Source organism: Lynx canadensis, chromosome F1 (genome assembly GCF_007474595.2).
Source record: "Lynx canadensis isolate LIC74 chromosome F1, mLynCan4.pri.v2, whole genome shotgun sequence".
Taxonomy (NCBI): Eukaryota; Metazoa; Chordata; class Mammalia; order Carnivora; family Felidae; genus Lynx; species Lynx canadensis.
In genome coordinates this window covers 30,888,546-30,901,297 of record NC_044319.2, presented here as the reverse complement: position 1 = coordinate 30,901,297, position 12,752 = coordinate 30,888,546, and the positions used below count along the sequence as shown (strand labels likewise).

General features: G+C 38.8%; 2 protein-coding genes across 4 annotated transcripts in view; one reads left to right on the top strand and one right to left on the bottom strand.

The window, feature by feature from the left end:
- PPP2R5A (protein phosphatase 2 regulatory subunit B'alpha) overlaps positions 1–10,090 on the top strand; it is a 68,672-nt gene extending 58,582 nt beyond the window's left edge. The window contains exons 9-13 of the mRNA XM_030302986.1: positions 5,749–5,799; positions 6,100–6,219; positions 6,303–6,430; positions 7,146–7,247; positions 8,940–10,090. Coding sequence (XP_030158846.1) covers positions 5,749–5,799; positions 6,100–6,219; positions 6,303–6,430; positions 7,146–7,247; positions 8,940–9,072 — 534 coding nt within the window. The 3' untranslated portion in view covers positions 9,073–10,090. The remainder of the gene's footprint in view (positions 1–5,748; positions 5,800–6,099; positions 6,220–6,302; positions 6,431–7,145; positions 7,248–8,939) is intronic.
- Positions 9,419–12,752, bottom strand: part of PACC1 (proton activated chloride channel 1) — a 48,316-nt gene continuing 44,982 nt past the window's right edge. For all 3 annotated transcript variants that reach the window (XM_032591767.1, XM_030302987.1, XM_032591766.1), the window contains exon 8: positions 9,419–12,464. In XM_032591767.1, the coding sequence (XP_032447658.1) occupies positions 12,303–12,464 (162 nt within the window). In that variant the 3' untranslated portion in view covers positions 9,419–12,302. The remainder of the gene's footprint in view (positions 12,465–12,752) is intronic.

Below are 12,752 nucleotides of genomic sequence, written 5' to 3'. Positions count from 1 at the left end.
CATTCAGAGAACAGGGTTGGGAGGGGAAGTTCTTATGAGTTATAGGATGTCTCTTGAATAGCTTAAGTATAGATTAATACTAAAATATAGCAGAGATGTGTGATGATAGGATCTAGTGACTGCATGTGAAATTTTACATACATGTTGTCTTTACTGACAACATTTTTAATCTTCATTCACCTTTTAAAATTAAAATATACTGTGAGGGTCCCAAAACTATTCTCTGGAGTTTTGTTTTGTTTTTAGAACTAGGATTTTCTCTCTTATTAATAATAAACTACATGATAGGGATTGAAAACATGTCCTTGCCTTTGGTGATACAGATGTATTCTTGGAGTAAAGGTTGTTTATGAATCAGCATAGCAATTCAGTCTGAATTCTGTTGACTGTTGCCCACAGATTCAGGAGAGAATAAAAATGTTACTATGAAAATTGAACATTTAAGAAAAACAAAAGGTAAGGAGAAATAGAAACGTATGAAAGCAGAGAAAACAACCTTTTTACATTGATGAGTATTTTGACAGAATGTTTTCTAGGTATCCTTAATCTAAATATCTAAGAGCTCTTGAAGAAAAGCAAAGCATTTAAAGGATTTAAATGAGATTTTCTTTATTATGAAGTTACTGAGGCTATCCCTAGGGATGCCTGAAAAGATTATAAACTTAGTAGTCTTCCTCTGATTGAACTTTGTGTAAATGAACAAAAGATATTTTTCCACTCCTAATACTTTTGAGTTTTTGAACTTTTACACTTGCAAATCTTTCTGGAAACAGCTAAAAAATAGTTTTTTCAAGACTAATCAGGAGAATTAGGAGCCTAGTATTACATGAAACCACATAAACCTCTAAAGTAGATTAAAACATAATATAAATCCATGGTACCTCTCATCAGACTTCAGACAAAATCCATACCATAGTAAGTCATGGTTCATAGTTGAATTGTAGACAGATATAATTTAAACAAATTAATATGGGATGGATAGAGAAGAAAGGTTATTTCTTTTTAAAGAGTAGATTAGGGAGGATGATGGCCAGATATCTTTCTTAGGGGAGCTGAGTTAATGGAAATAGGAACAGGATGAAGAGGTAGAAAGGTAAATGTCCAGGTTGACAAAGGAAAATATTTTTCAGTTCATAATGATCTGTACAGGTATATAGATCTTTCCATTTCTCCCATAGTCCATTCCAGCACCAAAATTATGGCCATGTTACTTGGGTTTGAGCCTTCATATTTATTCTCTAGAAACCTGGTATTCATATCTAAGCTTATTGCAAATTATAAGTAAGTCAGAACTTTGGCTAGTTTATTACATTATTTAGGTACCCAGATCTTCAATTGAAATTATTTTCTAAAATGGAAATGACTTTAATGTTACTTCTCTTTGTGAAAGTAATGTGTGTTAATTTGGTTCACACAATACAAAATCGTAAAGCACAATGTGGAGGAAGTTCCTTAAAATCTTGTCACCTAAAAGAGAACCATTTAAGTTGATGAATATATTTTCTAGAAATTTTTTCTATATATGTGTGTGTGTGTGTGTGTGTGTGTGTGTAGGTTCAGTTGTAGGACAGTGTTGATCAGGTGTTTTTACTTCTCAGTATAATGTGGCTATCTTTCCATATTAATCTGTTTTATTGCTTTCACTGGTAGCATTGAATTCCACTATATGGATTATCATAACATATTTAATCAGTCTTGAATTTATGGACACATGAGTAGTTGAAACATATTGCTGGGTGAGGGGATGTTTAGGGTGTTAGAATTGTTCTGTGTCCTGTCTGTGGTGTTGGTAACAAAAGAAAATCTATGTGTATATAAAAATCCTGAGAACAAACAGTACACACCTACACACACACACGAATTTTACTATATAAATTTTTTTTAAGTAAAATTTTTTTTAAAAGCAATCTCTACACCCAATGTGGGGCTTGAACTCATGACCCCAAGATTGAGAACCGCATTCATGCTGTACTGAGTCAACCAGGCACCCCATGTATATAAATGCTTAAAAATCATTAAAATTAAAACCATGTTGCTGAGTCAAAGAGTACTTGGAAATTTTAACATATTCCAAGCTGCCTTCCAAAAAGTCTGAACAATTTAATACAGTCCAGAGTGTGAAGATGCATTTTCCTTTACCATGGCCAATGCTGAATGTTAAGCTTTAAAATATTTGCTAGTCAAAGAGGTAGGAAATCTTATTTTAATAGGTTTTTATTACTACAAGGATTAAGCCATCCTTTTATGTGGTTATTGATCATTTACATTTCTGTGTTGTTTGCCTACTTTTAAACATTTTCCTGATATATTTTGCAAATAGTTTTTATGCATTTGGAGTTTTTAAATTTGAATATAGTTTTGTGTTTAAAGTTTATTTTGAGAGAGCGAAAGAGAGTGCAAGCGGTAGAGGGGCAGAGAGGGAGAGACAGAACCCCAAGCAGGCCCCACGAGCTGTCAGCATGGAGCCCGACATGGGGCTCAAACCCATGAACCATGAGATCATGACATGAGCCGAAATCAAGAGTCAGACACTTAACCGACTGAGCCACCCAGCGGTCCCTGAATATAGTTTTCAATCTTTCCTTAAAGAACTGAAGAAAAATGTTATGTAGTGGAATCTGTTCATCATTATGGTTTCTGGCTTTGATGTTGTACTAAGAAAAATCCTTCTACCCTTTAAGATTATAAAAATATTCTCCAGTATCCTATTCTAGTTATTTTATGGATTTCGTCTTTACCTATAAAATGTTTATTCCATCAGTAATAGTTTCCTAGGGCTGCTATGAATTACTACAAACTTGGTAGCTTAAAATAACAAAGTTATTCTCCCAGAGTTCTGAAGGTCAGAAGTCCAAAATCAAGTTGTCAGCAGGGGTACACTCCCTCCAGTTGCTCTAGGGGCGATTCCATTCCTTGCCTCTTCCAGTTTCCCGTGTCTCCAGGCGCTCCTTGGCTTGTGGCATTGCTCCACACTCACACTGCTGCCTCTTCTGTCTGTCCTCTGTGTCTTTTACAAGGACACATCACTGGATTTAGGGCCCATGCAGATAATAATGATCTAACCTTGAGATCCTTAACTAATTTTATTTGTAAAGACCCATTAAGTCACATTCATAGATTCTAGACATTAGGACACAGATTTTTTGAAGGGCCATCATTTAACCTGCTACACCATTTGAAATTGAAATCTGTGTGTGACAAGGGTGAAGAACTGGTCTTCTTTTTTGTTGCTTTTTATTAGTTTTCTGTTGCTATGTAACAAGTTATCACAAAATTTAGTGGCTTAAAACAATCATTTATTAGCTCATAGTTTCTGTGAGACAAGAATCCAGGCATTACTTACCTGGGTCTTCTGCTTCAGGGTCTCCAACTAGGCTGCAGTCGAGGTATTGGCCCTGGCTGGGCTCTCACAGAAAGGATCACATGAGGAAGGATCTGCTTCTGAGTTCATGTGGTTGTTGGCAGAATTCAGTTCCTCAAGTTCCTAGCTGGCTCTTGGCTAGAGACTACCCTCAGTGCCTAGTCAGTTCCTGACTAGGAACTGCTCCAACAGAGCAGCTTGCTTGATCAAAGCTTGCAAGATGAGAAGGCTCTAGACAATCTCCTAGTAAGATGGAAGTCACAATCTTCTATAACCTACTCATGGAGGGGATATTCTGTCCCTTTCGCCACATTCTGTTGGTTAGAAGCAAGTCACTAGGCCAGCCCAATTTGAGGGGATGGGATTATCCAAGTATGTGAATTCAGGAAGTAAGGATCATGGAAGATCATTTTAGGAGTCTGGCTACCAACACAGCTACATTTTTTCTTTCTAAACGGGAAGACAGCAGTCCAAGTACCACCACTTAATTGGCTAATTCATCTATTTTCCATGGAACTGAAATGCCACCTTTGTCATACATATATACATATATGTACATGACTGTAGATAGTCTTGTTTCCTATCCCTGCCTGCTTCTTTAAATAAACTCTACACCCTACACCCAACATGGAGCTTGAACTCATGACTCCCGAGATCAAGAGTTGCATGTTCTACTGACTGAGCTAGCTACACGTCCCTATTTCATATCTTTTTGCCCGTTTCTGTGCTGATATCATCTCATTTTAGTTGCTAATATCAGTAATATGGGTTCCATTCCGTTAATTCTCCCCCTCCCACCCAGAAAAGTTCTTGGTTATTTGCTTACACTTACAGATTATAGAATAAATGTTTCTAGTTTCAGAAAGTAATTCAGTTGGTATTTGACTGAAATTACATTAAATATAGGAAAAATGATATTGAATCATCTCATCTATTTGTAGTCTCTCACGATCAGTAAACATTTCTTGCAAATTTTATTCTTTATGTACATTAGTTTTTGTTAGGAAATGCACCTTTTTTTATTATTACTGATACTTTGTTTTACAAAGGTATTGATTTTTATATATTTATCTGGCCACATTGAATTTGGCTACTCATTTTAGAAATTTTGTTGTTTTTTAATTTTTTTAATGTTTATGTATTTCTGAGAGAGCGTGCACGTGTTAGCAGGGGAGGGGCAGAGAAAGAGGGGGACACAGAATCCAAAGCAGACTCCAGGCTCTGAGCTGTCAGCACAGAGCCTGACGTGGGGCTCGAACTCACAGAACTGCAAGATCATGACCTGAGCTGAAGTCAGATGCTTAACTAACTGAGCCACTCAGGCGCCCCAGTAATTTTTGTTTTTTAAATTAGGGAGTATATTATATACTTAGACAAATAAGTATAATTTTGGTATTCCTGTCCAAGAATATTCATTGGATCCTTTTTATCTTATTGGACTGTCTCCTGAACAGTGTTCTTCCTAATTTGAATAAGTGTTTATTACAGGACCAGGCTATTGAATATAACTGTAACTGGATTATAACTATAAAATAACCTAAAAGGCTGTCAGATACATTTCCACGAAAGTACCAGGCCCTGATGGTTTTACCGCCTGTCTCCAAGAAATCACTATATAAGATGATTGCTGATGGTTTCTAATAAATTCTCTTCATTCTAGCTTACTAAACTAAATTCTTATCAGAATATATAGGCAGTCAGACATTTTGAACAACTGTTCAAAATCTTGAGATGATCATATAGTTTTTTTCCCTTTTAACTTAGAACTGTTAATGAGTTGAACTGTCCTGGAATTTCTGGAATAAGGCATAATGGGGCAAATATTGTCCTGTTAATGTTCAGTTTAGTACAAATCTTTGCAATTATGTTCACTTAAATTCACGATCCCTTCCATGTATCTTGGTGATCAAGATGGTGCTAGCTATCAAATAAATTGGGAAGCTTCCTGGCTTTCTTGGTGCTTCAAATGGTTTTAAGTAATAGAAATTCTTTGTTCCTTATTTTCTCCCTAAAATAACTTTCCTCACTCATGCCACCAAGTCATTATCATACTTTCCTTTATTTTCTTCCTAGTAAGTAGCACTTAACTATTAAAATTACTTACACGTTTCATGAATAACTTCCATTGGTCTCCCTGCTTTTTGAAAATCTGGGTCACCAGTCACCTGTCTTGTTCATCACTGTCTTCCTAGCATCTAGAACAGTATCTGGTACAGACACACTCAGCAAATACTTATTCATGGAAGTGTAAAGCCGAGCAGAAAGTCTGGGGATACACTTAAATATTGATCTACTTCAGAATGAATGTTACGTAATCACAATTACTAAAAATTTCCTGGGATTGACCAACTTCATGGCTTAATTTGTGCTAAACTTCTTTTTTGCAGGTGATCAGAGGACTGCTGAAATTTTGGCCAAAAACATGCAGTCAGAAAGAAGTAGGTTTTGTTAAACAAAAATAGTACAATCTCACTAAAACTTCTTAATCTTAGGGCTTCAGTATATAAACCACACAGCTTTGGGCTTGGCTGTATTGTTACTGCTACCTAGCAGGAGCTGGTTTTCTGGGGATTGAAGAGACTTGGTGGGATAGCTGAGCATTATAGTAAATTGCATATACTATCAAGACCTTTTTTGTCCCCTGTGTAATTTGTAGATTAGCCTTCTCATTTGTAGTTTTGTATGTTATCTTCATAAAATTTGTCATATTTATTAAAAGAAAAAATTTTTTAACCTAGGTGATGTTTTTAGGAGAAATTGAAGAAATCTTAGATGTCATTGAACCCACACAGTTCAAAAAAATTGAAGAGCCCCTTTTTAAGCAAATATCCAAGTGTGTCTCCAGTTCTCATTTTCAGGTATGATGTTTTCAGCGAAGCCATTTTTTTATACTAGCCTTTCCTTTATCTTTTAGTTTTGACGTTTCTAAATGTTTTTTTAGGTTGCAGAAAGGGCATTGTACTTCTGGAATAATGAATATATTCTTAGTTTGATTGAGGAGAATATTGATAAAATTCTGCCAATTATGTTTGGCAGTTTATACAAAATCTCCAAAGAACACTGGAATCCGTAAGTGTCTTTTATGTTGATCGCGGTATTCTGATATTTGTGCTTTTTGTCTTTGAATCTTCTAACTCATACATGAAACCTATACAGATTTGGAACTTATTCTAAGGTTAACATCAGTTTCATTCCATTGTGCACTCGATACACATATAGTTTCACAGAGCTGTAAATACATGTATGTTGTTAATTTCAGTTTAAAATTGCAAACCCCCTGAAGGTAGGACGACCTGGTGTGACATTCTGCACCAGTGTGTGGTCAAACCCAGTGGGGGAGACCAACCGAACATCCGCCAAGGATGCACAGACCTCGAAGGTCGGTGCTATCCCAGGGAGAAGCAGAGGTGCTTAAGGTGTAGATGTTTAGACTGCATATATTCCAACCTCTGTAACACCCTTATCCTCCTTTGTGGGTTTTTTGTTTTGTTTACAAGTTATGGTAGGTGATTTTTTTTCATCTTATAACACTGTTAGCTTGAGACTGGAGAGCAGCCATGAAGATAACCATAATGCTTTAAGAGTTTAAGCATGATAAGAAAGACGTGAAATTTTGGAATCAGACCATCTCTATCACCACTGGCTGTGTGACCTTGAGCAAATTCCTAAACCTCTTGCACCTTTGTCTGTCGTCTGGAAAATGGATTAAGTGAATCAGCCACTATTTAGAGATGATAGTCATGTTGTATTTCCTATAACCCAGCACTGCTTACTTCCATTTTAGGACCATTGTAGCACTGGTATACAACGTGCTGAAAACCCTAATGGAAATGAATGGCAAGCTTTTTGACGACCTTACTAGCTCCTACAAAGCTGAAAGACAAAGGTATTTGGTATTTTTAATTACCAAGTTATCCATACACTTTAGGTTGGTTGAAGGTGATTTCAGTTCAATAAGGTATCTTGCCTAAGTTAAAATTAGTATTTAAGTCCGTCACATTAGAGAATTTCAAACTATATGCTTAAAACTCTTTTAAGTCATTTCCAGATAAAAAACTTCCCCTACTGGTTAGATTATGATTTTAATGTGGATTATAAATCCTCTCTTTATCTCACTCTGAGGCTTAGACTTTATCAGTCTAGCAGCATCTGCATTGTGAAATACACTCTCTGCCAAATTTATAAAATTTGATTTCTTATGTATCTATGAAAATCGTCTTTGTCTGCTTTACTCTGCAGCTGCTCTTTGCACAAGTTTGGTAGTTTTAAGCCGCACATTTTAACGAAGTGGTATCTTAAAGTCGGTGTTTTGGGTTTTTTTTCAGTCAGAGGGAGCTCACATAGGTCTCTGGCTCAGTACTATTAATATTTTGTTCCTTGCAACAATATATAGGGATGATAGCACATACCAGCATTTACACACCTGCCTTAGTGATCACCTCTTTTCAAGAACTTCATATATAAAATGATCTTGTAAAAATCACTTCTCATTCATTTCAGACATCAGGTGGGTAGTAACCAGTCAGTATACCTGCGCCCACGCATCATTTGAGAAGAACAGCTACCATTTACTTTTAAGAAGTTTATTACCTATTGTTTGTTTGGAAAAGCTGATCTCTTTTGACTAAAAAGTTCCTAATTGGGGTTTTCCTGTGGCAAGTAGAACAAGAATGGCTCCTCTTCAAGGGCATCCTAAAAAACCACGCCTTTCAGGCAGAAGTTAAACATTGGGCAGCAGTGGGAAGAAAAAGATGATTTTTATAACAAAAAGATAACTTGTATATTTCATACGCCTAATCGTTATCTGCAAAATGATAATGGCATATAACTGTGGAACTGTAAGTCCATGGGGTGTTTTGTTTTTTTAGAGAAAGAGAATCTTAAAAAGGCTCCATGCTCAGCGCAAAGCCTGATGCTGGGCTTGATCTCACGACCCCGGGATCATGACCTGAGCTGGTATTGAGAGTCCGACGGGACACTCAACCAACTCAGCCACCCAGGCGCCCCAGCCTATGGTTTTTTCACATGTTCATATAGTCCTTCAGAACAGTTTGGTCTCAGTTATTCACAGTTGTTTCCCTTAGAACTGAAATCAAATAGTTGAAACATATAAAATATTTTGTTTTGTTTTTCCAGAGATGATTCAAACTTTAAAGTTCTCATGACATGTAAGAGGTGAGAGAGTAAGAGACTGGTTAGTGGCTAGAGAGGTGATTCTACCTGGAAGTGGCTCCAGCCTGAGAGCCAGCCCTTCTGTCTCTGTAAAAGGGTGACTGTGCCAACCAGGGTGACTGCAAGAGGTTTAGGTGAGAAAGGGAACGTAATAAAGCATGAACGACAAAGTGGTCACGGAAGTGAGAACATGTAGCAGAGAGAAAGCAAGGAGTCACTCTGCGTTGGTACAGGAGAGTGACAAGAGTAATCAGGTGTCCAAGTAATAGGAGCTCAGATGCTTTAGGAGAGGGAGTTAAATGAAATGGGGGTGAACAATGCGTTCTCCAGCAGACTGCCAAACAGCAACTTTCTTCAGGCCCTAAATTAAAGGTTTCTGACTACAAAAATTTTGGTTTCTCTACAGAGAGAAAAAGAAGGAATTGGAACGTGAAGAGTTATGGAAAAAATTAGAGGAGCTAAAGCTAAAGAAAGCTTTGGAAAAGCAGAACAGTGCTTACAACATGCACAGTATTCTCAGCAATACAAGTGACGAATAAAAAAAGCCACCACCTCTGTTGGCTAGGCAGTTTTGTACACTTTTTTGAAATATGTAAAAATTATGAGACAAACCTCTCAGTATAATATAATTAAAAGGCCAACTTTTTTTCTGGCAACTGTAAATGAAAAATATGGACTAAACATAGCCCTGTGCTGTATCATGGCCACAGTATATTGTAACCTTGTCTAATCATGGATTTATTGTGTCACTTCTACAGTTTCACAGAAATGAATGAACTTCATCATCTATGATATGAGTGAGCTAATTATGGGAGTGGTAAGAATTATGACTTGAATTCTTTTTTTGATTGTGTTGCACATAGATACAGTAGTCTGCTCTGTATATTTTTCCCTTTTATAATGTGCTTTTCACATTGCTGCAGACCTTAGTTACATCCTAGGAGAAAGAACTATGATGGGGGGGGAGTTACCTGCCCTAAGCCTTCCTTCACTAGAGTTGCTGCACTCTGGAATTTGAGCAGAAACTTAAATCTCCAGGCTTTTTAAAGCACAAAATATAAATAAAAGCTGGGAAAGTAAACCAAATTCTTTAGATTGTTCCTCAAGAATATCCCTCTTCATCTGCAACTCCCCACAGTAATGAGCCCAGATTTGTGGAGGCAGCACAGGTAAACGCTGAGCCTGCCTCTCAGTTCATTCCTCCTCTTCCTCCCAAAGGCTGAAGGCAGGGCCTTTCCAGTCCTCAGAACCTGCCCTTCCTTCCAGCCCCTGCTGACCCAGGGAAGGAGGCTTTGAGTCCCCCAGTGTGGTGACACAGAGCACTCACGGTCACTGGCTGGCTTTATTTAAAGGAAACGCACTAGGCTGCCCCTGTAGAGTTCTGAGCAAGCTGACTAGAGAGAGGTCTTGTATGTTTTCACTTGGTCAAGTATTTCTCACCTCTTTTGTTATGAGTACCATTCCAATCTCTTTACTTGCAGTTGTGTGGAAAACTGTTTTGTAACGAAAGATCTTCATTGGGGGATTGAGCAGCATTTAATAAAGTCTATGTTTGTATTTTGCCGATGTGGTCTTTGCTTTTTCCAGCTCTGAGACATCCAGAAGCAGTCTGCTGCCTCTTTATACAATGGCTGCCTAAAATTCTAAGTTCTAGGCTAGCCTTTCATCTTCATGTCCTTCTGTGTTCAGAGAACAGGCTCAAATTACCTTAAATGTCGGTTTTAATTAAAAATCTCAAGTTTATCATAAATACTACTTCTTTGGGTGAGGAGTGGTTCAGGGAAACGGTGGCAGAGTCAGACATTACAAACTCTCCACTCCTTTGCATTCATGAAGAAGTCGAGCGTTTTGCGTGCTATTCCTGGGTCACTGTACAAGCATCCCTTTTCACTCTCTGTGGCCGCAGGAGAAACTCTTCCTTTGGGTGCATGGCTCACAGTTTATGATCTCCAGTAGCCACCTTCCCCCAGCCATCCAGGTCTAGGGGCTCTGGCCGAATTGGCCACACTAACCCGAGGCCAGTGTTACAGCTGGGGGCAGCCCTGGAAGACCAGGGTGAGCCTACTACAGGACACAGAGTCAACGGCAAGCCCCTGCCTTTTCCAGAAAGTGAAGGCTAGGTCTGTCTACGCAGCAGAAGACTTACACGTTTCTTTCACTGAAGAGCAGCCACAGTGGATTCTGACAGGCTGCAGCTGTAGTTACGAAAGTTTTTTTCTTTGGCAAGCTAAAAATACTTCCTAATTATCTACTTACCCTAAAGCACATTTAAGAGGTCTCTCAACTTTCCACAATACAGGAAATGCAGTTTTAGTGTGTTTATTTGAGCTAATTTTATTAGATATTGAAGTATTACTAAAGCGGTGTCATCTTTAGAGACAGAACACACACGTTTTGCAACGTAAGCTTCTCTGCCTGGCTTCGCATTTGCCTCACAAAAAGACTGCACAGACACGAGATCTAGGCTAGCATGAATGTGCATGCTTCTCTGGCATCGCAAAGTACCAGGGAATATTTCTTGGCACAAGTTTACCTTTAATAATTCCTCTTTAAACTACCTAAAGCCAGGTTACGAAATCCAGTGTTACCAAGTCCTCTTTGGAGCAAAGGGGCATGTAAGTAATTTGAAACTCTGCAGACAATTCTCAAAACCTTAAATCGGCCGATGTGAAAAACATTTCAGTACTCATCTTTGTCAAAAGCTAAGCTGAAGGCTTTGGGGGTCACACTGAGTACCCCTTTCTCAGCTGCTTTTATAGGACAGGAAGAGAACCCCACTTACGCGGCTAGCTCTGCCACTCTTCCTGACTGCCTGCCATCCATCGCCACACCCCACCCCGACCCTTCCTTGGACGCATTCATGACCTACCTCGGGAGTCCAGATCCCTCCATCTTGGGAGTCCGAGCTCATGCTGCCATTTGGTCACAGAATGAAAGTGTACCGGTGCCTACTGATTTAGCAGGTATTCATACTGGCACACTGACTCCTTTTGCATTAACCTAACTTTTATTTACCTGTTAATAAAATCATCAAGATACATTGAGTAGGCACCTCCTATGTACATATGGCCCAGGGCTTTTGCATGTTAATGACTCTACACTCTTACACCTGCATCAACAAATATTCTAGCCAGACAGGTAGGTGGCTAGTCAGTCCACAAGAAATCGCATTCCTGGTTTCTAGTAGCTTTACAAAAAAGTCCCATTTCTTATTTAACAAATGAGAAAGCGTGCCAAGAGATATGGCAGATGACGTCAGAGACGACAGGGTTCTTGCCTTTGGGTACAGGGTGCAGAGGTTTCAAAGCATAACCTGTACATCTGCAGAGTCAGGATTTGGGGAAAAAAGAAAATCACACTCTTCTGTCCACTTTAGAAAACTAGGGCGGAAGGGGAAGCTAGAGTAAAAAGTAGAGCCTTCATTACCCCATTAGAGCTTAACTGTGCACCAAACCAAGTAAGAAGAAAGGCAACTTCCACAAACCTTCAGAAAAGTTGATACAGATCTAATTCCATCTTCCACAATCCCTCGTCATCTGTTCATTAATAATTTAAATACTTAAATAAGTTTTAGGTTACCCACTGGATCTGTTCCATCAGGCTTTAAACATCCTCTTTTGGGGCCAGGTTAGAAGCTGCAGGCTGGCAGGCTGTTCCTCCCAGCAAGGCCCGTTTCAAGAGAGCACAGGATTGCCGGCGGCTCGTTTCTCCGCGCGGAAGTGACCAGAACTTCCGTTGCTGTGAGCAGTTCTGCGAACACAAGGCCACTTCAGCTTATGTGGTTCGCCGCCTGACCTCTTTTTTTAAGGTGCCTCTTTCTGATCTTGATCATCCATTTCACACTCAGCTTGGCAAACTCCGCTGCTTTAAATAACGCCAAGAAGGCCCCACAGAGCAGGGCGATTGTGTTCCAAGGATTGGCGGTGATTATCTGGAAAACAAACGAACACAACTGTATCAGTTTGCCTCAACCTGGATTCCTAGGTCACACGAGTGTTACTGTCAAGATCCTCCTGCCTCAGATTATTGGAGCGACAAGAAAAACACTTGGGTTCTAAAACGGCCATGACTCTGTACTTCATTCTGACTAGACCTTTAATGTGCGCAGCTCAAGTCTGAGAAGAAAAATACTAATCCCTTCCTACTATAAAGTGATCCTGAAAAAAATAAACTTTCTCAAAAAAGTTCTGCACAAATCAGATACTCAGTACTGAGGTTT